The sequence below is a fragment of the Argiope bruennichi genome, chromosome X2, assembly GCF_947563725.1.
Source record: "Argiope bruennichi chromosome X2, qqArgBrue1.1, whole genome shotgun sequence".
Lineage (NCBI taxonomy): Eukaryota > Metazoa > Arthropoda > Arachnida > Araneae > Araneidae > Argiope > Argiope bruennichi.
Window position 1 is genome coordinate 73,954,502 of NC_079163.1, and position 27,952 is coordinate 73,982,453.

A 27,952-nucleotide genomic window follows, 5' to 3' on the forward strand; every position below is an offset into this window, starting at 1 on the left:
ATCGAATTGGCAACAACTGTTATGGGCAGGGCTAGCACCGCGGCTAAACATTGAATGTTTTTATTTACTAATTATTTTTTTACGTTATGCTAGTTTGTAGTTTTTTAACCATCATTTGATTCATATTATCGCTGGTAATTATCCTTTATATATATCATATTATTACTTTTGTTTGATTGACATCTATGAAGTGTGTCTGTATTCGTGTTTGTGTTAGTTTCATAATAATTATTTAATAATGTAAAGGTAATTTAATTTTATGGTAAATTTTTAATTAAAGTTGTGTATTATTATTTCTTAATTTAAACCTGATTGCACAGCATTCATTTAAATGTCAGAATAGTTTAAAAATGTGCAGATTTAGAGATCTGTTGTCTCAAGTAATTATAAAAACTGAAGAATTTGAAAAAGAATCCTTGTCTCTTTTGAATATCAAATCAGTGTCATTTTTATACATTATGAATAATCATTTTATAACTTTGATTATTGTATGCTTAATAATAACCTTTATTTAGTTTCCCATCATTTACTACATATTTTATATGTTATTTATTTATATATATAATTCAGTATTGTTTTGTCTTGAAAAATTAGATTATTCTATTATCGTAAGAGAGATTCATTTATTTTTTGCTGATTTATTATAAAGTTGTCTGTGTCATGTGTTCTAACTTTGTATTATTATTTATTTTCAAGATCTTATATTAATTGTATCTTATATTTGCAGAAATTTTATTTATGATTTAATTTATACTGGGCTTTGAAGTAAAGTTCCATATCTTATGTTGTTATAAGAAAACAGAATAGTGTTAAATATTTCAGAATAACACATGATTAAAAACAGGTCTGTAATTTAAATGTGAAAATTTTCTTTTGAATCATTGCATTAAGTCAGATGTTTTGTTTTAAAAATGATTAATGTAATTGCAGTCTTGAATATAGTGTCGTATGTCAAGTGTGCATGTTACTTTTAATGATTTAGTACTTTGAGATTTTGTAAATGGTTTATATTATTGGATTTAAGAGTAGGAATTATTCAGTTTTAAATTGCAGTGAGGAAAAATTGATAAGTCTTCAGTTGGAAATGTTAAAATTATGCAGATTCAGATCCATTTAATCCATACATTTATTATTTAAAAAAAGTTAGTTTGTAAATTTCTTGAATTGAGTTTAACTATTATGACTAATATTTGATAAATTATAGTTATTTATGATTAAAATAGATATTTGATGTGTGTGTGTGTATTTTAAATTTTCAACATAATGCATTTATTTTTGAAACTAATTTTTCATTAATATATTTGCCACTTGTTAGTAAGTTTTATTAATTAGAATATATAATTGGATTGTGATATTTTTTGCATAATATCGGAGTTAATCTATAAATTCACCTGAAATAATTATCAAGTAATAAATAACTTGAACTTCACTTGACATAATTATTATTGTTTAAATGACTGTTCACTTCTTAGTTTAAAATATGTTTCTGATAATATATACAAGATATTTCAGGATTATTAGGATACACTTTAAGGGGAGGTAGGAAACATAACAAGTATTCAGATTGGCATAGCAGTCCATGATTGGAAACATCATGGGAAAGTAATATGACAAGTACAAGAAACGAAGAGACAAAAGATTGGGATCATCTGAAATGTTTATTGGCCAAAGATATTTATTACATGTGCTATGGTAGATGATATGTGAAAATGTCACAAAAGATGTTAAAAGTTTCCATCATTGTTAACAATGCATGTGTTAAACCTTCAGACCAGGGATTGGCAGACTCTCTTAAATATACCTGGGTTTTGTTGGATATCCGCAACATCACAGATGATTTTTTGCAACCAGATCCATTTCAAAATCCACAGATGTTGCATACATAGCATTTTTTATTGCACCCCAAGGAAAGAAATTCATGCAGCTTAAGTCAGGAGACCGTGAGGGCCAGGGAACTGGTCCACCATGCCAATCCATTGGTGACCAAATACCTAATTCAAATGTCCATGAACATATCTGTCATAATGGCCCATCATGTTGAAACCACAAATTGCATCTGGCATGATGTGGCACAAGGTCAAGTAATCTTGATAGCACGTCTTACAAAAAGATGAGATAATCTGCAGATGTTATAAGTGCTGGCAACAAGTAAGGCCCAACTAAGATGTCACTGACCATACCAACCCAAGCATGTACTGAAAAGCAATGTTAGGTAGCATGTGGTCTCAATGCCATGGAGATTCTCACCAGCCCATAAATGTACATTGTGGTGGTTGAACACGCCATCTCTCGTGAAGTACGCCTCATTCGTAAATAAAATGTTGGATGGGAAATGCGCTTCTTGCTGACATGGATTAAGATCCACCATGCAAAATGCACACATGCAGGATGATCTGTGGGTAGCAGTAACTGTGGTTATTGAAAATGGTATGGGTGAATTCAAAACACGATAAACTCTGAGATCCTCCAACGGCAGCAGCGATGTCTTGCATGCTGGTATTCAAATTCCTTCTAACAGTTCATTTTGTTCCATGCTGGGAGTTTGAATCACTCGTGGCCTGCCCTCACTATGCCTATTACCTTGTAATGATCCATGTTCACACAAATTGTGATACAAATTAGTAAACATCCAGCAGTACAGTGTATTTATGGGTACCTTTTGTGTTATAATCTTTTTGCTGCTTGTGCATTTCCTTCTGCCAATCCGTAAATCCAGTGCATATCTGCCAGTTCAGTGATCATAATAACGTTCCATTCTCCTCTGTTGGCAATGCAGGTCTGTTTCCTCCAGTGCTCTTGTGAATAATGCTACCTAGTGCCAAATGAAGATGTTTCCGACCATGGGCTGCTATGTAAATCTAAATCCTTGTGATATCCCCTACCTCCAATTAAAGTTTGTCCCAAGATTATTGGGATACCCTGTATATGCTGTTTACTTAAAATTTATACCTTTTTATTTTCTTATCTTACTGCAAAACTATTCATTTATACTCTGAATTTTTTTATAGGTTGGTAAAGCTTACAGATAGCACCAGCCATGGCATCTATATTCAACCTTTATGTTGCATTCTCTCTTTTAACTATAATAAGCTGTGCAGAACCTCCAGTTGTTCCTTTCCCTCCTACCATGATTAAGCAGCCTCCACATGAGCAACTGTATCAAGTAGCAATGACACAAGATGAAAAAGATAACCCTTTTATGTTGGAATGTGAAGCACAAGGAAATCCTGAACCTACATATCGATGGATGAAAAATGGTCTGGACTTTGAATATGTTGCTTATGATAAAAGAATAAGTCAACAACCTCGGAGAGGAACTTTAGTTTTTACAAAGCCTGAAGATATTGATGAAGGATTGTATCAGTGCTATGCAACAAATCGTTTTGGAACATCTGTTTCAAATGCAGTTTTCTTGAGGAAATCTGGTATTGATAATTTATTTTTCTTCAATAGCTGATATTACTATGTGTTTTTATATTGCTTTTTGTTATTGGTGTTTCTTAATACATTTTGTTTCTTGGCATTCTTAATACATTTTCTTTCTTTGGTGAATTCAAACTTTTTCCAAAGTGTTTTTGTAAAGTTGCAACTAATACTTTTTGGAGAATGGCCGGTAGTTTTTGATAGCTGAGACAGAAGTAAATAAAACCCATTTTTGATTGTATAAAAATTTGTGATACAATGATACAAATTATGATAATACTAGCTAACTACTCCGACTTGCACAAAGACGCATGGAAAAATATGAATGACCAGCTTCTATGACTGCATAGGCTGGAACTATGGTTAAATCCTAAGGGCCATCACTAGCTACAGTACAGGAATAGTCCCGTAGGAGGTTCATCCCATCATTGGTAGGGTAAAGACAACCCACACCATTTTTTTGACTATCAGACAAAGAGAACCAACCACCATACTGGAAACTTTTTATCCCAATCTGGGATTATTAATCCCGGAGGATTAATAAATATGCTTGTAATTAATGGGATGAATTAACTTTTTGATCACTTTACATTTTCTCAAGTTGTGGAATTATACTGGACTAAATTATTCTGTGTGATAGCAACTGCTAAAAGCTTAGTTTTGCACAGATATGTCATAGCAAAAAGATTAAAATTTCTGAACTTATAGCACTTTGTAGTGAACATTCATTTTTTTTTTTTTTATTAATTATCAAAACATGCTTAATTCCATGCTGATAAATTTTGTATTGGCAAATTGTCACAAGACAACTCAATCGGATTATCTTTGTCTGCAGCAGTAAATGCAGATAGGTTAATGACTTAAATAGGAATCCTTGCAAAAATAATTAATATCCTTTTTGAAATGTGTTTCTCAATACAGGTGGTAAGTGTTTTATAAAACTTACAAATTGAAACCATTGAAATTAAATTTAAAATGTAAATAAAATTACAAAAATTGTGTAATATTCTTAAACACTCCTTTGAGGAATTTGAGACATCCCAGGGAACTTGGGATGCAAGGAACATCACACAACTTGGGAAGTTTTTGTATTTTATTTAAAATATTTAATTGTATTTAAACATTTTGGTATAGATTTCTTTATTATTTGTTTAATGTATTTTATTGTCTTTTCATTTTGATTATCAGAACTAAGCTCCTTCTTGGATGTTGAAGCTAAAGAAAAAGTTGTTAATGAAGGAGACCCTTTAACCTTAAACTGTAATCCTCCCACTGGATACCCACGTCCAACCATATTTTGGATGATTCAGTCATATACAGGATCTCTAAGGACAATAAACAGGTATTGTTCACTGAAATATTGCTCTTAAGTTATAAACATTAAATTTTATTCAAAATATTCACTGAATTAGAATTAAATTCGTATAAATGAAAGTTTAATTTTGTCTCTTAGTAAAGAATTTTAATTTCAACAGCTGTTTAATTTCATGTTTCTGAATTACTGACATATTGTTTTAAAAAAATTATTTCATAATTATTGTTACTTATTCTTTTATTAGTTATAAATATCAAAAAGTAAAAAAAAAAAAATTGTTAATTATTGAATGTCTGAAATAAAGCTATGTGGATAACTAATCTTGATGTTCTATAATCATCTAAAATAGATGGGACTGTATGTTTTTAGATTGAATTTTCACTCATTGTTAATAGATGTTTATCTTTTATTCTTTTGAAATTCATGGAGAAGAGTAAAGTACTAATAAAATGAATTTATAAAACATTGCCTTTACCATCTGAAACATGAATAATTTTAAAACTGTTGCTCTTATGTGTCTGCGATTTCAAACGTGGAAGAAGAATGTTATGTGCTTGTTAGCATTCTGAACATTCTCTTTAATAATTTGTTTGTTTTCTAATTTTCATTATTTTTTAATTTCATTTGTTATGTCTAGTTTTAAAATTATATGGTATCTATAATGAATATTAGATTATTATGATTTTGATTTTACTTTGAAAACTTTTTTTCTTTTTACCTGCATTTAAGTTTGAAGTTTTATATTTAAATTGATTTTAAGCTTTCCTTTCATGTTATAAAATTTTTCTGAATTTAGCATTGTTATTGTTTCTTTACCTTATTGGTTGAGCAATTTGTATGACAGAAAATATATATTTAGCTATACTTAATTAAAGCATTAAATTAATGAACTGTGAGGTGTTGTCAAAGTTATTGTAGAATTAGTAATCTGTACAATAAAATATTAAGTAAAAAGAGATGTTTTATAATGTATTCTTTTCTTTTTATATCCTAAACAGATTATGTTTTATGTTTTTTTCCCTTTCACTTGATTTTTCGAAAGCTTGTTGAATGATACATGAAAATATAAAAACCTTGTCACTTCTTTATGATAAAGATAAATATTTTGTGCAAACAAAGGGCGTTATTCAAATCAAAAGTCTTAAAAAAGTTATTTATATTGTTATTTATTGAAATTAAAATGTGCATATACTTGCTGTTTCTAAAATCGGGTGTTATTAGATGTGCATTAATATTATATATTTTCATGTATAAGCTAAAAATTTTGGAACATTTTTCTAAGGATAAACTATGGGGGGGGGGATCAGCTTACATATTTATCTGCAAATCTCAAACTTAAGAAGGGGTGGGGGAGATACATTTTTATTAATTGGGTGCAAGTGATAAATTGCCAGATATAGCACCTTTTATTTCTATAGTTTATATTACTTACGTTTTAGAAAATATTACTTTTAATTTCACAAAAAGAATAACTTTTATTATTTAAGTTGTTTTATTTTTGAAATTGTTTATTATTGCTACTTTGTTGCATTGCGAATGACTTACAAAGAAATGCTGAGCAGCTGTGCTATTAGAATTTTCTGTAAATGTAATCATCTTTAGTTTGAAATTTGGCATATAAGAATTTATCTTCACACTCATCTTTCAAATAAAGAAAGGGGGGTGCAGGAAATAAGACTAACTCATGTAAGACATTAAATGCATGGGGTGGTGAAATCTCTTAGCTTCAGATAGATGATTAAAATCACTTTGTAGTGACTTAATTGGAAATTATTCTACCTTTTTTACCTTCTTGGCAGCATTTCGCTCTCATGGTAACATATTTGAAAGTTATAGAATTTTTTTTCACCTTATGTATAAATTTTGAATTTGGGCAAATTTTCGACAAAAAACTGCACTTCTGACTTGGACATGGATCATTAATATTTTTATATTATGGAATGATTGTTAATATTGTGGTGCCTGTGAAGTCTTCATTATTTTCACTCGTTTTAAATACTAATTTTGACATTAACACTTATATCTGTAACATTTCAAGAAAATTATTGCCTAGTATGATATAACTTATTTATATTTATATAAAATTTTTTTAAAGCTCTCGCATTACTGTTGATCCTGAAGGCGACCTCCACTTTTCAAATGTAACACTTGAAGATGATCTTGACGAAGCTATGTATGCTTGCAGTGCAACATCTAAATCCCGTAACGAATATAAATTTGGAAACAAAGTAATCTTAAAAGTTGACCCATCAGGAGGTAAGAAATAGAAACAAATTGGTGTTAAATGTATTATTTGATTAAATAGTTAAAATTTCAAGGAAATGTATCTAAAAAATTCAGAAGTTGCTGTTTTTAATCCTTTAACTATTTGACTAGTTAATCCTTTGACTAGTTAACTCACTGTCCTTGCTTATTGATTTAGCATAGAATAAAATATATAGATCACCTTCAATCCCTTTTAGATATATGAAGAAAAAAATGAAGATAATTTTTCATTTCTTTTTTTTTAATTCTAAATTTAATTATTCTAATATTTCAATTTAAATTTTTGTAACATATTATTCTTAATATTTGATTCATTTTTATTTGATCCATTAAAAATGATGACTAAATGGAGAGCAGTTTTTTTATCGACTTTTTTCTTTCCCCTTCCAATTTTAGGTTCTGGTCAAGCAAGCCATCGACCTGTGAAGCAATATGTTTCACCTCCAAATATTGTAGCTTTAAAAGGGAAACAATTGGAATTAAGTTGTATATTTGGTGGAACGTGAGTATTTATCTCTTATATATTTTAAGGCCACATACAGCATTCATGTATAGTTAATGATTTATATCTGTTTTTATTTTTGTAGTCCTTTACCTGAAATAAAGTGGAGCAAAAGAAGGAGTGAAATGTATTCCAACAAGTATACATATACAAATTATGGAAAAACCTTACAAATTAGAAGTGTAGATTTTGATGATGCTGGAACATATGAATGTGTTGGGAGCAATGGTGTAGGAACTCCTATAACTCATGCTGTGACTATTGATGTACATGGTATGAATCTGTTATATTCATTCACTTTTTATTATATTATATTAATTTAAATTTAAAAATTAACATCTTTTATTTACTTGAATTGGCAATGTTCTTACTTTTTGTAGCTATACCATATTGGATTACAGCTCCTAACAACACTAACGCTGCTGAAGAAGAAACGGTGAAGTTCGTCTGTGATGCACGTGCTTATCCTGAACCTAAGCTACAATGGCTTGTCAATGGAGAACCTATTGAAAGTAATAAATTAATATGCTTGTTATTTATTTTATTTTATTTTTTGCATCATCAAATTTGTAAATGTATCTTTGAAATGTATTTATACAGACACCCCTCTTTTTCTTTTCCAAAAGATTAGAGAAATGATGGTGTAAATCACAGGAAATACTCACATTAATTACCATTTAAATGTAATGTAAGGGGAACAATAAAAAGTTTGGAAAATATGAAAAATACGAACATAAATGTGTTTGATTCTATAATTTGATTTCCAAAGCATTTTTTAATTGTTTATATTATATTGAATTTTATTTTAATTATAATAATTTTAACTTTATATTCAGGACTAATTTAATAATATTTATATATTTCATATGCACTATCTTGTTTTTATAACTTTTTTCAATAATAAATTATTGTTTTCAAAGTCAATAATATTTCATTTTAGAGGAATTTTCACATCATCTCAAAATGGGAATACTGTGAAATCTTTCTAAAGTAAGATTTATATGTGTATTTTAATGCTTTTTTTTTTTTTTTTTTTTTTTTTTTTACAAACAGAGGCACAAACGAATCCTAGACGAAAATTAGAAGGCAATATGATGATCATTGAAAGACTTGAGAAGTCAGATACTGCAGTTTATCAGTGCAATGCATCAAATGTTCATGGATATGCCTTTAAAGATTTTTATTTAAATGTGCTAGGTACGCTTGAATAATATATTTCTATTAATAATATAGTTCTGTATTCTATTATGTATGTTTTGGATTTTGTGCATCCTATATTTTTTATTTTGATGTTTAAAAAGTACATTATTTTTATTCTCTTGAGTGAGTTAATTGAAGTCAGCATTTGCATTGTTATTATTCTCTACATTTATTTAAAGATTAGACATAGCTCTAAATTTTCTTAACTGTTATCTTCTTGTGTTTCAGTGAATATTTTCAAAAGCAAAAATTAATGTTCCATACCAACTGAAAATTTGAGCTTTTGCCATGAACACTATTCTTCAATAAAAATAGTTATAAAAAGTTTAACTCATAGTTTGTTAAAGTCAACTAAAATCCAACAATTAAAAAAATTGTTTAGTTCCCATTGCTCATAATTTAGATGAACATATGAACCAAAAATTATCAAAACAAACATCAGAAAATAAATTGTACTAAAGACTCAGAATATACATATAGTCGGAGTTATATAGTATATATTAGTATATACTAGTATATAGTATATACATATAGTCGGATTTTAAGGTATATAGTTTCCCTTGCAAAATGTTTAAAAAAATCTGTAAGCATTAAATCCAAATTCTTAAACGGCTTTTTAGAAACATATGATTACTGATTTTACATAAACTTTGGTCTGTGAAGAACTGCATGATATATCAATCATGGAATTTTAGGTTATGAAATAGCATGAAGAAATTCATAAATTGCCAAATTGCAATCCTGTTTATTTATATACTTATTTTCTCAACTATCTAAAATCTTTAAACCTTTTACTTCATTACTTTTATTTATTTGAGGTCTGAAAGCTTTTAAGTATTTCCATTCCAGTTGTCAATAAATGTTAATTGGTCTTCGTTTTTTTTTTTTTTTTTTTTTTTTTTTTTTTAATTTTCTTGGTAAAACTTTTTATGTGTTACATTGTTATGAATGCAAACTTTCACTACATTTTTCTTGTTGATAGGCTGATTCCTTTGAAGATTCCATTAAATCAAAGGATTCGTAATTGATTATTTGTTATTATTCCAGCTCTTCCACCCACAATTACTGAAGAACCAGCACCCTTGACAAAAGCCGTTGTTACTTCTCTCGTTACTCTAACCTGCAGAGTGTTTGGAGCACCCAAGCCTGAAGTGCGTTGGTCTAAAGAAGGTCAAGAATTGAGTGGTGGGCGATATCAGGTATAACTTAATATATATTTCTATTTTTATGATTCATAATTTAAAACCCTTTCCTAAAGATGATAAAACATAGTATTTGTGATAATTTCCTTTCTAAATATTATTTCTTCTTGTTTTTTAAAAATATGATTATTATTTGTAATAATGTTGTTATAACTAATAACTTATAGAGAATTTTTTTGAATCAGATGTTAGTGTACGTGCTTTAGAAGTAATATATTCTATATCTTGCGGTATCTTTTTTAAGTAATTTAATTGTATTTTATTACTCTCTCTGTATTTAAAAAAAAAAAATCAATTCTTCATAGGTTCTGGATAATGGAGATTTGCAAATTTCTAATGCATTGAAAACGGATGAAGGAATGTACATATGTTCTGCAAGCAATAAACTTGGAGATACTCAAGCTCGTGGAAAATTGGAGGTCAAAGGTACATCTTTGTATTAATTGTGTTTCTAAAAAGTTTTTTAAAGGTTCATTGAAAAAATTATTCATTACCAAATTTATGTTAAACTGAAATTTTTTAAACTAAATTAATAATTTTAGTTTATACAAATGATGTATAGATTAAACTGTCATTGTTGTCATAATAGTTTTTCATTTTGAGTTAATGCTATTTAAATTGTCAAAATGTCATGTTACTTTCAATTTAACAAACTATTAGCTTCCTTTTAAAGTTATAATAAGTTAATTTAATCATTTAAAGCATGTTACAGTACTTGAGAGCAAATTTTTTGAGTAACAAGTACTTGTTCAACATCTATTTTTGGCCAATCGTAACTGCAAAATAATCAAAAACTTAGCAGAAAGCTGTTATTTATGTTTTCTGATTTTAAAAGTTAATTACTTTCTGAGACGAAATAATTTTATTGAAATAAAATTAGCCTAATGCTGATTCAAGTTAGTTAGAGTATGTTTTTGCATCCCAGTTTTTCTCTGCAATTTTCTCCATGATTGCAGCTTTTGATTTTCTTTCATTATTTTATTTTAAATTTTAATTCTTAAATTGTGGTACATTGCACTCATGAAAACGCCCCTATAACCTGTTATTATAGATTTGTGTAAAGCTTCGTATCAATGATTTTTTAATTGAAGTAATTTTTTATTAAACCAAGTTATTTTTTAAATTTTTGGTTTTGATTGCCAGAAAATTAGTATATGTGCACATAATTCATATAATGTAGAAAGAAATAATGAAAATGCTTGAAAAATAACTTTTTTTTTTCCCCCTTTCTTTTTTTCGAAGGTAAAACCAAAATTACACAGCCACCTGAAAACTTTGAGGTAGCTGCTGGTAGTTCAGCTACTTTCAGGTGTAATGCAGAAGCAGACACAAGTTTAGCTTTGATTATAAAGTGGCTATTTAATGGACAACAAATAGATTTTGACCAAGATCCACGTATTGTTCAAGCATCAGACAACTCATTGACAATTTCAAAAACACTAGAATTAGATTCTGGTATTTTCACGTGTGTCGCTCAAACTGAATTGGATCAAGATGAAGCTCAAGCAATTCTCACAGTTCAAGGTAATGAATGAATATCATACAGATTGTTTGTGTGCTTTCTATTTCAAAGTTGTAAAGACATTCAAAATATAAGTCGTTGGAAATTCAATAGTATATTTTAAAGTTCACTTAGCTGCATCATTTACAGATCGCTTACAGTAGTTTCTTTATTATTATTGCTCTTAATCAAGAAATATAAATAGGAATTTTCTTTATAAATAGCTTAAAATTTTGAAAAGACAAAATTATTTTAAAATGCATTGTTTGTGGAAAAACAACATTATATAGTTCAATTCTTCAGGTTTTGCAAGAACAAAAAAGAAAAAAGAAAAAAAAAAAAAACATGTTCGTTCTGGATGTGAAAAGAATAAATATTCATTGTTAGTTTCTGAAAATATAGGTTTTACTCACCCTTGGAAAACTGACACAGATAGATGTTGCCTGCATAGTAATGATTTATTTCTCTAGGTTTTTAATTAAATTTTGTTACATTCAGTTTGAGAATAGTATAGATTTTGAATAGCCTGTTAAAGACAATGCATGATTAAAATCAAAATTTTTGAATGCACATAGACAGCATAAGACAAAAGGTGGCAATATTTCTTTTTATTGTCACTTTATTATATAAACAAATTTTGATCTGGAATATATTATTATATACATATTATCCCATATAAAATATATAGCTTTTATTCCATAAAAATTATATAGCTTTTTTACTTTTTTCTTAAATTGATTCTTGTTTTAGTTCCTTGCTTTTTTAATTAATAAGTTTGTTCTTCTCATTGCATACATGATAACGTTTATTTCACCATCCATTTGAGTATATTTGTAGTGTTTTTACTTTTGTTTCGAAAGTTGGAAAAATTATCTTTGAGTGAGCAATTTCCTGTGCAGTTTCTGCTTTCTTTTTATATATTATTATGAAAATCCATCCGTTTGTTGTACTGTTGAAAAATCAACTGACCCAATAAGAGATAATAATGCTTTTTTCTACGAAAGTTGGAATACACAGTCGCAGAACATAGCCAAAACATACAAAAGAACATAAAAGGAGTAAATCGTTATTAAACATCCGCAACACTATAAAATTTCCAGAGAAAACTAGCTGAAGAAACTTCGCACACTCCATCGCTTGATCTCGTCTTTACTGGATTCCGTTTTTTATAGTTCCCATGACTGTGCATCGAGTGTTTTAGAACAAATGCTGGAACTCGAGTCCAAGTAGAACTTTTGCCAAATTTATCGATTATTCTAGGTCTTTTATTTTTGTCGCCAAGGTCTGGAGTTATTTTGTAAAATTATCTTCCTTACTAGAAACTAACTGCATATGGAAGCAGTATTACAGTATTTATTTTAATATACAAAACTTGCAGGATTCTTTGCCGAAAGTTTTTGCGCTTACAATTTACCACTAGTTAAATTATTTGACTTTGAAGCTTTATTCAAATGCACATAAAGTTGCCATGATTTAAAATTTTTTCTTATCAGTCTTTTTTATTAATTTATGTAGATGTCCCCAATCCTCCTCGCATCGTAGAAGTTCATTGTGATGGTCTCTCTGCTATGGTTATATGGAAACCTATGGGTGACAGAAGAGCTCCAATTTTAAGCTATTCTGTGCAGTATAATACTTCTTTTACTCCTGATACATGGGAAACTGCTTTTAATAATATCCCAGGAGCTGATACTCGTGTAAAGGTATTGTTGTTTATGACCAGAAGCTTTTATATTTTATTTTTCAGTTTCATTTTATATGTGCTTGTATTAATAATTATTTCATACCTTTTTTCAGGTTGAAATGAGTCCTTGGGCAAATTATACATTTAGAGTAAGAGCACGAAATAAGATAGGACCCAGTGAGCCAAGTGGACCATCACATCATTGTGCTACTCCTGAAGCTGTGCCATATAAAAACCCTGATAAAGTTATGGGACGAGGAACTCAGCCTGATAACTTAGTGATATCATGGACGGTTTGTTGGCTTTATACTTATTCTTTGATGCCGGTTTATTTAGCTTAATTTATTTTAACAATAATTATCGTCTTGCAAGTCAAAAAGAATTATTTCTTCTTGTGAGAATATAACATTATAAACTAGAAATTTCGGGGATATTTTGAGATTTATTTATGGGTATTATAATATATTAAATTTAGTATTTTCTATTTTCTTTATTATCATTTACTTTCTCTTTAAATTATAAAGATATGATAATTCCAAATTAATCTTAAAAATCTGAAAAATGATGATAAATTGCTTTTTAATTTCTATTAAATAAAATCTCATTAATTCTATTTTAACTTTTTACCATGGGTCCACACTTAAATATTTCGAATTATCACCTATAAATTAATTTATATGTTCAGAATTGTAATTGTCTCTTTATACTCCAACTGCTCTTGTTTAAACATTTTAAAAGGAATTTTCTTATCTTTAAATTGTATTAGAATGAAATCTATTTTCATGATGTTGATGTTGAAGTTTAATCATGAAATGTTGTAATTTTACTTATTTACATATTTTTTACTGTATTTTAGATCTGAAAGTTAATTTGTATGTCTAAATTTTTTATATATATATAAATCTTTTCTCTGAACTTGAATGTACTTGTCCATAATTTTATTATTTTCTTGTTGATAACACTGAATTACATGAAAACATGAATTAACCCCTCACCCACTTTTCAAGCCCTACGAAATGAGGCTTTTTTATGATTAAAAAAATTTATCTTCAATCATGTTTGGTGAAGTTGGAATTGGTTGCATCATCTAGATTATTCCATGTTTTTTTTTTTAAAGAAATTTTAATAGAATGCCCATATTCTTCAATATATAAGTGAGTTTGTGACTGATCAAAAGCAGTGTAAAATATTTTGTAGGAACAATACATGTGCTTACTTTAATACATGCTTTAATTTAAAATGCAATCCTTTGGCTTTAATGATTGGAAAATTGTGATTTACATTTTTATATTCCTTCAACAATTCACTGTTTAAAAATATGGCAAAAGCATATTGCTGCATTATTTAAAAATTTATCGTTTGTCTGTAATGAGAAACAATAAGCTATAACTTACTTAGATAGGTATTCACAATAAGTTTTATTTTATTATCTGTGAGTGATAGGAGATTTTTAGTTTGCTCTAAGAAATCAACTTTTTTACTATGCAAAGTACCTCTATTAATTATTCCCCCCCCCCTTCGCTGTTTAGTTTGTTGATGTTTTAGTAAAAATCAAGCCTTTCATGAAGTAATATTTTTTTGTAATGTTTTACAAGGTTCAGATATTAATTTTTTCAATTAAAGTTCATTAAAATTATACTAAATGTCTTTTGAAAACTTCTTTTGTAGCCAATGCCATTAATTGAACATAATGCTCCAGAATTCTTCTATAAAGTTTTTTGGAAACGGGATGATGATCCTACATCTACTTGGAAATACGAGAAGATAACTGAGTGGCGACAAAATCAATTGGTCGTAGATTACCAACCAACATTCAAACGTTATAGAATCAAAGTTGAAGCCCATAATCGTCGAGGGCAAGCTCCTGTTGCCCCTGAAGTCATAGGGTACTCTGGAGAAGATGGTAAATTCTGTTGTTTTCTCCCTGTTTATGTCTGATTTTAAATTGCATTCATAATTTTCTTTTAAATAAATGTATTAGTGTATATATAAATCCAGCTCTCTATATCAGTTTTAACTGTGCTTCCCTTCTAATGAATTTTGAAAGTTTGTGGTATTTAAATCTCTTTTGTATTATTTTACTTATTTTGGTTTCAATGATCAGTTTTATGGCAAATTCCCATCTATGCATTTATACTTCCATGTACATGTACAACCTCACTGATTGAAAATCATTACCTGAAATATTTTAACGAAAAATGATGCAATACTTTAGGGCTACCACATTCAGATTATTGAGTATTTGATTAAGATTTGTTGGATTTCTGCAAGATGCATTTTCTTGATTTTATATTAAACAGTAAACATTATTATCAGTATGAATTATTTATTATGAACTCATGACAAATAGTTAAATAAAATTCACCCAAAGGGAAAAATTGAAACACAAGTGCAGTTGAATGCTGGCATATATATATATATATTTAAGCATGACTGAAGGTATGTATGTAAAGTATGTGTACAGAAATGATACATAATTTGTTTATAAAAATAACGTTTTTTTTTGTTGTTGTTGTTGTTTGTTTTTTTTTAATTAATGTATTGAAGAGATAAACTTCATATTCCAATCCATGAAACCTTTCTCCTACATGTCTGAAACCTTCTCATACAGTTAATAGGGAATTTTTTTTCAGTAGTAAATGAATAACTGGTGTGGTGAAGATCTCAAAAAGAATATTATTTTTAGGATAGAATCGTTTAAATAATGAACATTATACTGTTATAAGTTGAAGTAACAGCAAATGTGGCATACTGTAATTAATTATTACTGTTGTAAAGAAGATATCAAATAATTGGCAACCATTGTTGACAACGTATGGAAGTTTGTGCTGGAATAATATTTTTTTAATAAAGACAAATTACTCTTCTATCATTTATTAATTTTCTTATTTTACATTAATACTCTATTTTTTAAATGAGCTTTGTGCTGTTTAATCATTTACATTTTAATTCTACTTGGATATCTAGCTTCTTTTCTTTGTCAATATATATGGAAAACAGACTAAACATTTTGCAGTTAAGATTTTAGATCATCTGAAAGGAATCCAATGTTTCAAAATGCGCCGAAATGAACAGCTATCTAACTACCGTCTGAACATGACATCCCTGTTTCCGACTTTGAAAATTATTTACTTGTACATGATGGTCAAAAGTAGACAAAAAAGTGAACATCTCAGAAACAGGTTATTTATTAGCCTTCTGTGCATAGTACTTCTGGTTATTAATGCTTTTGAAGCAACATTAAGTTATTTTTTCAGTCATTTGGCAAATATATCCTTGTCATGATTGTCAAAATTTTAAATATATCTTGGGAACTTCATTTCTGATGATCATGAAATCACCTGTTAGTTCCTTCCCAAACTGAATATTTTCTCTTCTATTTAGCGATCATACTCTCTCTGCACAAATCAAAAATTGTCATTTTTTTTTTAATTATTGTTTTTTTTCTAACCTTACTCAGTTCTCAGCAAACAAATCCGTTGATTGCTTTTTTTTTCAACTTGCAACTTTTTTTCAATTGGCTTTCACATCGACATCAAGAAGTTGCTTTTTAAGCAGTTATTGATTCGTCAGAATTACTGCTCCATAAATCCCCTATGTCAACATCATCATTATTTTTTAATGTCTTTTTTAATTACATGCATTCGTAAAGTTAACTTTTGAAGATTCCGCCGAGTTTTTAAAACAAGTTAGTGATTCATTTAATGATTAATTATAGTGTCCACTCTACATGTGTATTTGTTTTCAAGACAGTTTCATTTCTTTCTTAGTTTATTTGCTCAGATGTGTTTTATACTATAAAAAAATTATGAGATAAACTTTTTTAATATTCAGATTACTGAAAACCTTGGAGGAAAAACTGTTAATATTTAAAATTTGTGTAATTGTTAATAACAATTTTTATTTTAAAAGTTAATATGCTAACTTAATAGGTTTAATTTGTTAACTGTTAATATACAGATTTTGTTTAAAACAATGTTTTATTTTGCGTATGAAACGGTTTTTACTATTTTACTCCATACTTTTGCTTGAATTAAATAGAACTACATACCTCACATTATCTATTTACTTATAATAAAAATAAATCATTATTTTATTTGCATTATTTTTCTCTAGTTCCTAAAGAAGCTCCTCTGAATTTTCGACTCTTGCATATCAGAGATGCTAAATCTGCAGTATTTGTGTGGGAACCTGTTTCACCTGATTCTTTATATGGTCACTTTAGAGGATACAAGGTAAATTTATTTTTCAGCTATTCAAAATAAAAGATTTATTCTGAATTTTACCTAATCTATTTAAAAATTTATAAGGTTCATTGATAGTTGCTGAATAAAAAACTGAATGGGGGAAGAAGAAGTATTGGGAAAAAAGTAACATCGTCAGTTTTCTTTTTTACAAGCTTTCTCTTCTAAGAAATCCACAATATTTTGAACGTAATCCAAGCTTTAAGACTTCTCAAAACTCAGATTATAAGACACCTTAAACTTTGCATACTAATCGAATTTTAGTTAGACAAGTCACAAGCACAATGACAGTTAATGCTATCAATTTTTGTATTTTAAGTTGGAAAGAATCATTTGTAAAGCCTTCATTTTTAAAAATATTTCATTGAAATCTGAAGTAGTAATTTGTCGGATTTATTGTAATTAATCTTTTATGTTCTATTTTATATTTAGGGTTGGGGTTCCAGATTTTTTTTTTTTTTTTTTTTTTTTTTTTTTTGACGAGATTAAAAATAAAAAAAAATCCTCCTGTATGCTTTATTATAATGAAAGGGATTAACAAAAATTAGCCATTGAATATTTAAAAAAATATACCAAATACCTCCAAATTGGATTTATATGAAGAAAATATCCCTTTTTGTGATTTATATCTGAAAATTTTCTGAATTTTCAAACTGAATACATTATTCAGCAATAATATTTACAGCACCAGAAACTGAATGGATTCATGAAAAAACAGTATTTGTATTTAAATTGTAAACATTTTATTAGACATATATTTACTTCAAAAACTCCTTATTTTTATTACAGTTATCCTTAGTTTTATTATAGTTTATTTCATTCTGGAAGAATGGATTCTAAATTTATTTTAATAAGTATGTTTTGTTCCTTCTTCCTTTCAATTTCTTTTGGAAGGTCTTCACTTAATTTAACGTTTTTATCATCTTAAAAATGAGTTTTATTTGCTGATTGACTGTGCAGCTCGTGAAGCATTAGAATACATAGTTCTTTATAGTTACATAAAATGCATAATTTTGTTAAATTAATGCATTTCACAATCAGATTTCTGCATTATTTCGATCTAATATTCATTTTTGAAATAGTATTAATTATTATATACCACATAATCTTCAACTGTTTAGGTTTTTATATTTTGTTTCTAAGACATTCTTATTTTATTCATTAAGTTTATCTTCTGTTTGGAAAGGAGAGTTTGCATATTTATTCTACTGAAATTTTATTGTTAAAGTTTTTCACCTAATTTATCAGTGTATATTTAGTGGATGAAAAATTATCCATGATGCTTCACATTTTCCAAAGAATACAGATCTGAGAAAAATTTATAGAAATTTATATACATGCATTTGTCAAAAATGAGGAAATTTAATTCATTTTAATTTAAAATGAAAATATGCATATATTTTCTTTTACATCATTTCTGTCTCTTTAAAAAAAGTTTCTCTTTGCATAGATTCAAACATGGACTTCTGAAGAAACTGAGGATCATTTAAGAGAAGTTATTGTACCTCGCAATGTTACTGAGGCCTTAGTTGATATATTTAGACCGTATTCAAGGAATATTGTAAGAGTTTGTGCTTTCAATGATGTTTATAATGGACCTCCATCAGATTCCATTGATTTTCTTACACCCGAAGGAAGTAAGCCAATAATTTTCCGATATTCCTTTGTGACATAATTTTTTGTCAGATATAATTAATTTAATAATAAAGTCTTTGATTTTATTTCATTTTGGCATATATATGTGTATATTTATATATGTTTATATATTTATTGTAATTGCTGCAAATATTTTAAAGATTATATATTAATCAATAAGAAGAATTATTTTTTATATTCAAAATTTTGCTTGGAAGTTGAATTTGTTTAATATTTGATGAAATGTTGCTTGCTATTCATATGTATGAACTGTGAGGAACAATCCATCTCTGTTGTAAAATACTTTGTCTTTATGAAACAAAATTGCATTCTAGAGTCCAGCATTAGAATTAGTTTGAGAAATTATTAGTTTGGAAACTGTTTAATTTATTACAAATAGTTTTAAATGCGAAAAAATAAATTTGCGTTACAGAGTGCCATTGTGATGTTCAGAATGTAACCTCTTCTGCTCAAAGAAGTAAGATGTTTTGATGACTGTTGAGTATATACAAAAAGTTGTATGTTTCGCATTTTGGAAATTCATCAATTATTGACAATTTACATGAAAAAAAAATATCGTTGGTATACAACTAAAAGTTGCTAAGTAAAAAAAAATGTTACCTGTGTTTTAAAAAGTTGTCTCTGTAAGAGGAAAAATCACTCTCACATCAATATATCATGCATAAAGAAATATACTCATATATTGATATACACATAAGGTTTCTTTACTTTTGACTTACTTTGTTTTAATTGTATGCCGATGATATAGCTGTGTTAAAGCAATCCTTCGTACCACATACGTTTATTTTTTACTGTGCTTTTTTAGATGTTATTCTCTATGGGTGATATTTTATATTACTGTGGTTAATGCAATCCATTCACATGTAAGCCATTATCAAACAATTTTTTTATTACTGTACATGTATTTTATTTTTTTATTGCAGCACCTGGACCAGTATCATATTTTGAAGCTATACCAATGGGAGCTAGTGCCTTATACTTAATCTGGAAGCGCCCTATGGAACCCAATGGCAATCTAACAGGCTATAGAATATATTATCGTAAAGGTGTGACTTCAATGTTTTTTTTTGTTGTTGTTGTTAATGTTAAATGTTATATTTAAGGTATCTGAATGATCATTTTTTTTTCATGTTATTCTTTTAAAACAAGATATTAATAATCTGTTATTTAATTGGAACTATTCATTAACAGTTTGTTGAATCAACTATAATTTGATTCGCTTTCATCAAATAAATTAAACAGTGTTAATTTATTATGTTCTATTGTCATAGCACATTACTGTCATTTTACTGTTCTGTTGTGTACTGTTAATTTTAATCTCCATTGCTTACAGTTGATGGAACTTCTTTGGGACCCATCCTAGAACGGCAACCTGCTATTACCGATCCTAGAGAGACAAGAGCTAAACTTGCTGGTTTAAAGCCAGATACAAAGTATCGAGTTATAATCCATGCTACAACCAAAGCTGGGCAAGGAGATCCATATTACATTGAAATTAAAACTAATGCTCAGTCAGCTGAAAATGGTAAATGCAATGTATCTTAAAAACTTATATGAGACAAAAATTATGTTACTCTTCTTCCTGCCTCAGTCATGTTCATCATTTTGCACATATTTTATTTTTATAAGAAAATCTGTAGTTTTATTTTTTTTTACAGCATTAAATGATTTATTATTTTTTTTTAAATAAAAGATTTTATTCAGATTTATTCCCAGATAATTTTGTAACATTTGTTAATATTTAATGTATTTTCTTTGATGGGCTTAACTAATTTTTTGAATTTTTTTAGAAATTTTAAATGAATAAAAAGAAGTGTAACATTAATATTCTTTAGAATCAAATTCAAACCATGAGATTAATGACTTCTTTCACTTAATAAATTTTTATTATACCATTTATTTGTATGATCAAGACTTCATTATCATTTTTCTTTTTCTTATCACTTATAGCACCAGACACCCCAAATTTTGTATGGGCACATCTACCCGGTGAACAAGGCAAAGCGGGCGTTTCAGTTACATGGGTTCCAGCGGTAGATGGACATCCTGGCAGTTATTTTTATGTACAGTTTCGACGAAAAGGTGCTAATGAAAATATTAAATTATGTGCATTGTTTGGAAATTGTAATAATGCATTTTTAATTACTTCCATTAAAAAATGTGTTGTCCATTTGTACTGTTATGTTAAATCTGATTTTCCATTATGATCGATGCATCAGTTTCGTGTTTTTGTTCAATAACGATTGTTTTAAGTACAATAGAATAACGAAATACATTGCCTTAATTTTTTTAGGAATTAAAATAAATCAATAAATATGCAAGTAGTCATTTCATTTTATCCACGTTTTAGAATTAATTATTACTCAGACTTTATTCAACCTCTAAGTTGCATAGTTTCTTATTTTCCGATGCTTACACTTTACATCCTAAAACCAAAAACGTTTTTTCTAGAAAATTCCATTCTGAAAGCTCAAAATGGTTTCTCGTGGTCTCTTCCCTACTTTCTTCCTTCCTGTTTAAACTGTGTTTCTTCCTACTCATTGCTCCTAAAAAGAATTCGTAATAATGGACAAAAATTAAATTCTTTGTAACATCTTTTTATAAATGCATCGGTATATATATATAATATTTGTGTGTGTATGTGTGTGAAACTAATATAAAATGCCTAGTGAGATATATTTTTTGAAAAATGAATGTTCAGTAACAATGCAATTTAATTGATTTAGATTATCTATTCCTTAATTATACTGTATTAATGTATTAAATGTTATTCAATAAATATTGCCCATAACAATACTTTAAACAAAAAAAGGGCTATCATAATATTTTCTCTAAATGATTGACTACTTTAACAGGCCAAATTTGATTTATCATTTTATAAGACATTTTCGTTTATTGAATTCTTGATATATATGGTACTTATCCTAGATCTAGCATTTTAAATGGTTTTTCCATCACAGTAGTATGAAAGTACTCAAGAAAAGGACAGTGATATAATATTTAAATCATAATATTGGATCTTTTTTCTGTTTTGTGCTTCATTTTTTATATTGCTTTTAAATTTGTAGGGAAGAAACATTTTCTCTGTTTAGTTGAAAATCCGTTTGTAATGTATTTCTTGATGGAAATTTTGAAATTACCCGTTTATGTGGACTTCATATTTTTCTAAGTGTATTCATAAAAAATGTTTGCTAATTAATACAGATTGAAAGGCCTTCATAATATTATGAAGGCTTTGAATTTGCTTTGTTTTCATTAGAGAAAATGTGGTTGCATAAATATTAGATGATGTTTGGTAAGCATATATTGCATAATTATCTTTTCCTAGCTTTTTGTAAATATCCTTTTGTTAAATGTTTCTTGTTATATAAGCATTTTATAAGGATATTGTTTCTTATAAATTGAAATATCCAGTTGTTTTAAACAAATACTATGCTTAATTATACGAAGTTTTAGTTAAATTGTATATATAATTTGCTTTTCTTTTTGCTTCCTAACTATATTTGTTGTATTCTTTTTGTGATTTTACGTTCACTTCCATCTTAATATTTTTTAACTAATGTGTAAATTAAAATGAAAAAAATAGAAAATAAGTCAACAAAAACTGCTATGTGATAGACAAAATTTATGTGTCTCATTATAATCTTTGGCTAATATTCTATTCTTCTTAATTTTAAAATTTCTTCTTTTTTGTACTATATTTTCCTTTATTAGATTGTTCCATTAATTGTATTTTAAAATAATAAAATTCCACTTTCTCATCTTTTATTAATCAGTGTAACACATATATTACATATTGATTTGATTTGAAGTAGTTACTGGGCATCTGTTATGTAGTTTGTCCTCTTAATTCTTTTTAGATATTTGTGCCTTGTATTCAAATGCAAAATATATAATATAGTAATTAAAATTCTCATTATACTCCATAAATAATTGCACACGGCATAGGGAGAAAATAGATTAAAATCACTTGAAAATCTTACAACTATATAAGTGGTATTTACCAGACATTTCAGTATTCTGTTTTGTAATTATCCACAAAATATTTTTTTGTAAGAAAACTTTTTAAAAATATTTTGTGCATAAATGTAAATTCATTTGATAGTACTTTTCTTTATGAATTAATTACATGTGATAATTTTCTGTTTTCTCCCCCCCCCCCGCTTCTCCTATTTAAAAAGAAGTGAAAATGACCTCTTAGTACTTGAAATAAGATTCTGCTATTATAAGTGTAGTTTTTATCAAAAAATATTTTCTAAAAGTTATTAAATATTTTTTTCAGGTGAGGGTCATTGGGATCAAACTGCGATTGAAGAAAGTGATGATTATGTTATTGTGAAAGGCCTTGACTTTGGTACTCTATATGAAATGCGCGTGGTTGCTGTTGATGGACGCTTTGAAACACCTAGTAGAATTGAAGAAATTGAAACTGGTGGATTAGGTAAATTTTAACTTTTATTTATTCAGTTCTTTTTTTATCGTATTTTTTTTTTTATCATATATCATTTATATTTTAAAATATTCAGTTTTAGCTGCTCCTGAAGGACCTGAAAATATTGCTACTGCTGCATGGTTCATAGGAATGCTTTGTGCTATAGCTCTTCTTCTATTATTATTGATTCTTGTTTGCTTAGTTAAACGAAATCGTGGTGGTAAATATTCTGTGCATGAAAAAGAAGTTGCCCAGGGCAGGGATCTCGATTTCCCAGATGATGGAGGATTTAATGAGTATAGTAAACCGTAAGTAATAATAATGTATTAATTTTAGAAAGATGGAAATATCCATTGTGGAACAATGACTCTTTTTCTTATGTACTGAACTTTTGCTATGGTGCCATATACCATATACATTGTTGGGAAACATCTGAATTTGAATTTGCTTGAAAATTTCCAAATCTATTAAATTTTTTCTTTTGACTTTTTTCCATCCTGTAATATAATGTGTGACTTCATTCTTATTGAAACTGTCACAAGTTATATTTGGTAGTTGATAAATATAATCTCACATAACTTTTCCAATTCAATTATTACTATCTTTACCTCATTGGTAATATTTTTACTAAGATAAATCAAATTTTCTTTTAAATTTGTAAGTAAATATCATACTAATGCACTTGCAAATGTTTCATAGCCATAGAATTTCTATGCTTAGGTATTTATAAATTATCTAAAACATGGAGCATTTAAAAGGAAATAGATACACCTCTGGCAAGGGAATTTATATAGTCTAATTTGATCCCACAAAATTTCCAGAAAAGGTAAACTGAAATATTTTAGGTAACTATCTCTTATTTAGCCATATTATTTATTTAACTCTTAACTGTCGATGAAATTTTACGATATTCTTTCCACGATGCCACCTATTTTGCTCAAGCGTGAATAGTGATTTGTAGAAAAGCAGAGGCACTATTTGCATTTTTTTTCCCCAAAAAGAAAGGGGGAAAAAAGGAAAGTACAAAACTTTAATTTCAGAGTAATAGAATAATCGCTATGAAAATCATGTTAGTCTGACATAATTTCATATTTCGTCGTTTTTTATTTTGAAGATATCTATCAAATAATAGTTATATACAAAAAAAAAATCCTTTTATGGCGCAAGGTAAATAAAAACGGGACGAAAGAATAAAAATTAAAAACCTATCAAAACAAGAACGCAAGGTATAATTTCAGATATTAATTTAACGATTTTAGAACATCCCCGTTTTTACTAAATTACTGAAATTGGTAAATTCTTCGCAGACTCTCATCAAGGGCAATTTATTGCATTCCAAAGTTCTGGTAGATGATAATCCATCTTGAATAGCAGCACCTTGTAATGGAATGTATTTCGGAATGTCGTATATATAAGCCCGAAGCAGTTAACGAATCATCTTTGCAAGATATACGCTCATGGCAGTTAAAGGGTTAAAATAGAAGAGTCAAACAGTTTTTCATGTATTTGCAAGGAACTATATGTGTTATTTTAAATAATTTCCGAATTTTTGCTTCTATGATTCCTCTTTTTCCATGTGCTTGCATATATCTTCCTGTACAACATTTGATCTTTCATAGTCTGCTTAAATTACAAGTATATATTATGCGTTTAATTGTACATGTGCATTCTCCAATTTTCCAGAAATAAACTGTGTCAGATCAAACATTAGTTTTGTTATCTCTATATGGTTCTTCCATGATTTGATGTATCAACTTTATATTTTTGAAAATGTTTTTGCATTTTTGTTAGTTTCCTCATTTGATTTTATCATTTCATTCCTTTCAGTGTTCATAATTATGTTCTTCAGTACAAAACTGATCCTTTGTTAATGAAATTATTTTAATTTTGATCATTTGATCAATAGTTCATAGAAAGGTGAAATTGCTTATTGCATATACTTCATATAACTTTGAAAAGGTCAAATTCAATTCAATTATTTCTTTCTCATTTGTATTGATTAAATTTCGTCATCTTTCACCTCTTCTTTATTTCCCTCTTTTTGTATGCAATATACATTTTAATCTTATTGCTGTAGTATGTGCTTGTTTGGTTTATTTCCTTTTTCATTCGATTTTTATTTAGTTTTATTTTAATTGTTGATTTCCGGCCTTTGAATGTTCTCATATCGTTGTTGAATTCTTTAAAATTCCTGTAATGTTAAGACATATAGCAAGAAAAAAAGAATTTCGGTGGCGCGAAGTTATTAAACTATTTTGGATATTCTAACTCTTTCCAGATCGGCTTTTGAAAATTTTTTAAATATAAGAAAAATACACACAATTGGTTAATGATCTAAACAAAGAATGTTCATAAGAAAAGTTTTTAACTAACTTTCCTCTGCTAGGGTTTGGTGTCCTCATTTGGAGACACTGCTCTTCTAGAGAAACTGATTCATAAGAAAAAGAAATTTGAATCATTTAAAATTAGTTAAAACACGATACTACATTTTCAGTGATTTTTTTTTAGGTTTCAAAATGATTTTTATAGAAAATTTTAAAATGTGTGTCCTTTTTTTCTTTTCTGTTTCTACCATGCTGAAAAAAGTTAATCATGGTTAGGTGAAATATTTATGATTGTTTTCCCTCTAATTCAAAAATAATTAAATTGGAACTATTTAATTTTCCTTTGATATTTGTATACGACTAATTTTAAAATAATTATTTTTTTTACAAATTATTAAAAAGTGCACCAATTGTGCTATTTGCATTTAATTTCATAAAATCTAGAAAATTTCATAAATGCTTCCCCCCCCCCCCTCATTTTTCTCTGATATTTTTTAATTTCATTTTAAGATATGTCATTTTTCTACAAATTTAGAATTGAAACACATGCAGTTCCACGAGGCAGTAGAACTTCCTTAACTAGTAGTTATAAAGGTCAAGAAAGTGATACAGATAGCATGGCAGATTATGGTGAAGGAGAAATGGGAAAATTTGGTGAAGATGGTTCATTTATTGGACAATACATAGAGAAAGATAAAAAAGGAGGTGCACCAACTTCTCCCTCTGCTTTAGCTACTTTTGTATGAGCCTTCAAGGTTTGTTACGAACTCTATGAAGTTTAAAAAAGATGGTTTTAATTTTTTGAAACTGGTGAAAGCAATTTCTTGAATTTTTATCATGCAAAAGAAACTATCATTGAAAAAGACATTCACATTGTCGTCTTTTAAAGCATCCATCACAGCAAATCAACAAATTCATTCCAAAGAACTATCAAGATTATAATCATGAAGTAAAGAATAGCTCAATAATGTTTAAACTTTGGAATGTGAATGAATTACTTGGAATTTGTGTTTTGCAGATATGTTTTAATTATGAACTTGTGAATACAATATTTTATATATAATGGCTGATGTAATCGCATTTTTTATTTTTTAAATAAGTGTTTTATTTGATGTTAAAATCATTGTAGTTAAAGGTTATATTATATGTATTTCAGATGACTGTCAGGCTTGAGTGATATTTTCAGTTTCATATATATGTTGATGTTTTCTCTATGGTGTTTGTTATAGTTATCATTTGTTGATAAAATAATATTTTTAAAACGATTTCAAATAGAAGCAGTTAACTTGAAGCATATTTATATTTTTATAAAGTTATTATAAAAGTATTAATTGCAATTGTCTGTTTTGTGTTGATTTAAATTATCATACTTCCTCGCATAATTTCAATATCCGATATAAATTAACTCTTGAAGGTTTTGCATTTGAATGTTATAATGGTCAGTAAATGGTTCTAAAATATTCAAGTCCATAGTGATTTTTTTAGCTCTCTTTTAATTGCAAGTTTTTTAAAAATAAAATTGTATAAATATTCTTTTTAATATAACATTAAAAAATTATGCGAGTAAATACTTTTCTTATATGGTTGTTGTTTGCAATGTACCTTTTTGTTAAAGATGCAATGAATAAGATTTACTCAATATCTTTTTCACTTTGTATAACTTCAGTTTTGTGATTTTTTATTTGTTATATATGTTTTGTTGGTTAAATTCATTCCGGTTTTTAAAAATGTTCCATTACTGCCATTCATGAGAGAGCATTTATTTCTTTGATCTTTTGATATAACTTTTAGAAGATTTCTATATTTTATTATCATCTAGTATTAGAACTAATCCAATTCAAATTATAGTCTCTTCGTATGGATGTATTAATTTTTATACTGTTAATATGCTTTATTTTTTTACCTCAGAACTTATACAGCTATTTTAGGAATGACAAAGTATTTTTAATGCAATCTTTTCCATTTTTGCATCACAATTATTACGATGCACTCGTATTTTTTAGTGCAGCTATCACAGTGATAGTTACCTTATAGAATTATTGTTCTCTCTGGAGTTAGGCATTAAATGTATCTCAGAGAGATTATTTGCTCAGAGAATCTGTTTCAGTTTTTGGTTGTGTACTTGTGTGATAAATATCTTGATGATTTCATTTCATCTGGTATCTACAGATTTTTTTCGCCATTTTTTTTTTTTTTTTCATTGT

At 27.8% G+C, this 27,952-nt stretch overlaps 1 protein-coding gene across 1 annotated transcript; it reads left to right on the forward strand.

Moving 5' to 3' along the window:
* LOC129960148 (neuroglian-like) lies at positions 1-27,952 on the forward strand. The gene is made up of 22 exons (XM_056073332.1): positions 1-134; positions 3,009-3,425; positions 4,612-4,765; positions 6,834-6,994; positions 7,400-7,505; positions 7,591-7,778; positions 7,886-8,017; positions 8,559-8,702; positions 9,753-9,904; positions 10,213-10,333; positions 11,150-11,431; positions 12,924-13,111; positions 13,206-13,385; positions 14,761-14,995; positions 17,209-17,327; positions 18,787-18,973; positions 19,916-20,038; positions 20,326-20,517; positions 20,943-21,074; positions 23,275-23,433; positions 23,519-23,732; positions 26,284-27,952. Exons 2-22 carry the CDS (start codon positions 3,038-3,040, stop codon positions 26,492-26,494), a joined length of 3,768 nt encoding a protein of 1,255 aa, XP_055929307.1. The 5' UTR covers positions 1-134; positions 3,009-3,037; the 3' UTR covers positions 26,495-27,952.

Bases quoted from the DNA above. Each gene is read 5' to 3' on its own strand.
- LOC129960148 (XM_056073332.1), top strand. From the start codon at position 3,038: ATGGCATCTATATTCAACCTTTATGTTGCATTCTCTCTTTTAACTATA. The intron at 13,386-14,760 runs GTTTGTTGGCTT...CTTCTTTTGTAG, and splicing joins ACTTAGTGATATCATGGACG to CCAATGCCATTAATTGAACA. The intron at 23,733-26,283 runs GTAAGTAATAAT...CTACAAATTTAG, and splicing joins TTTAATGAGTATAGTAAACC to AATTGAAACACATGCAGTTC.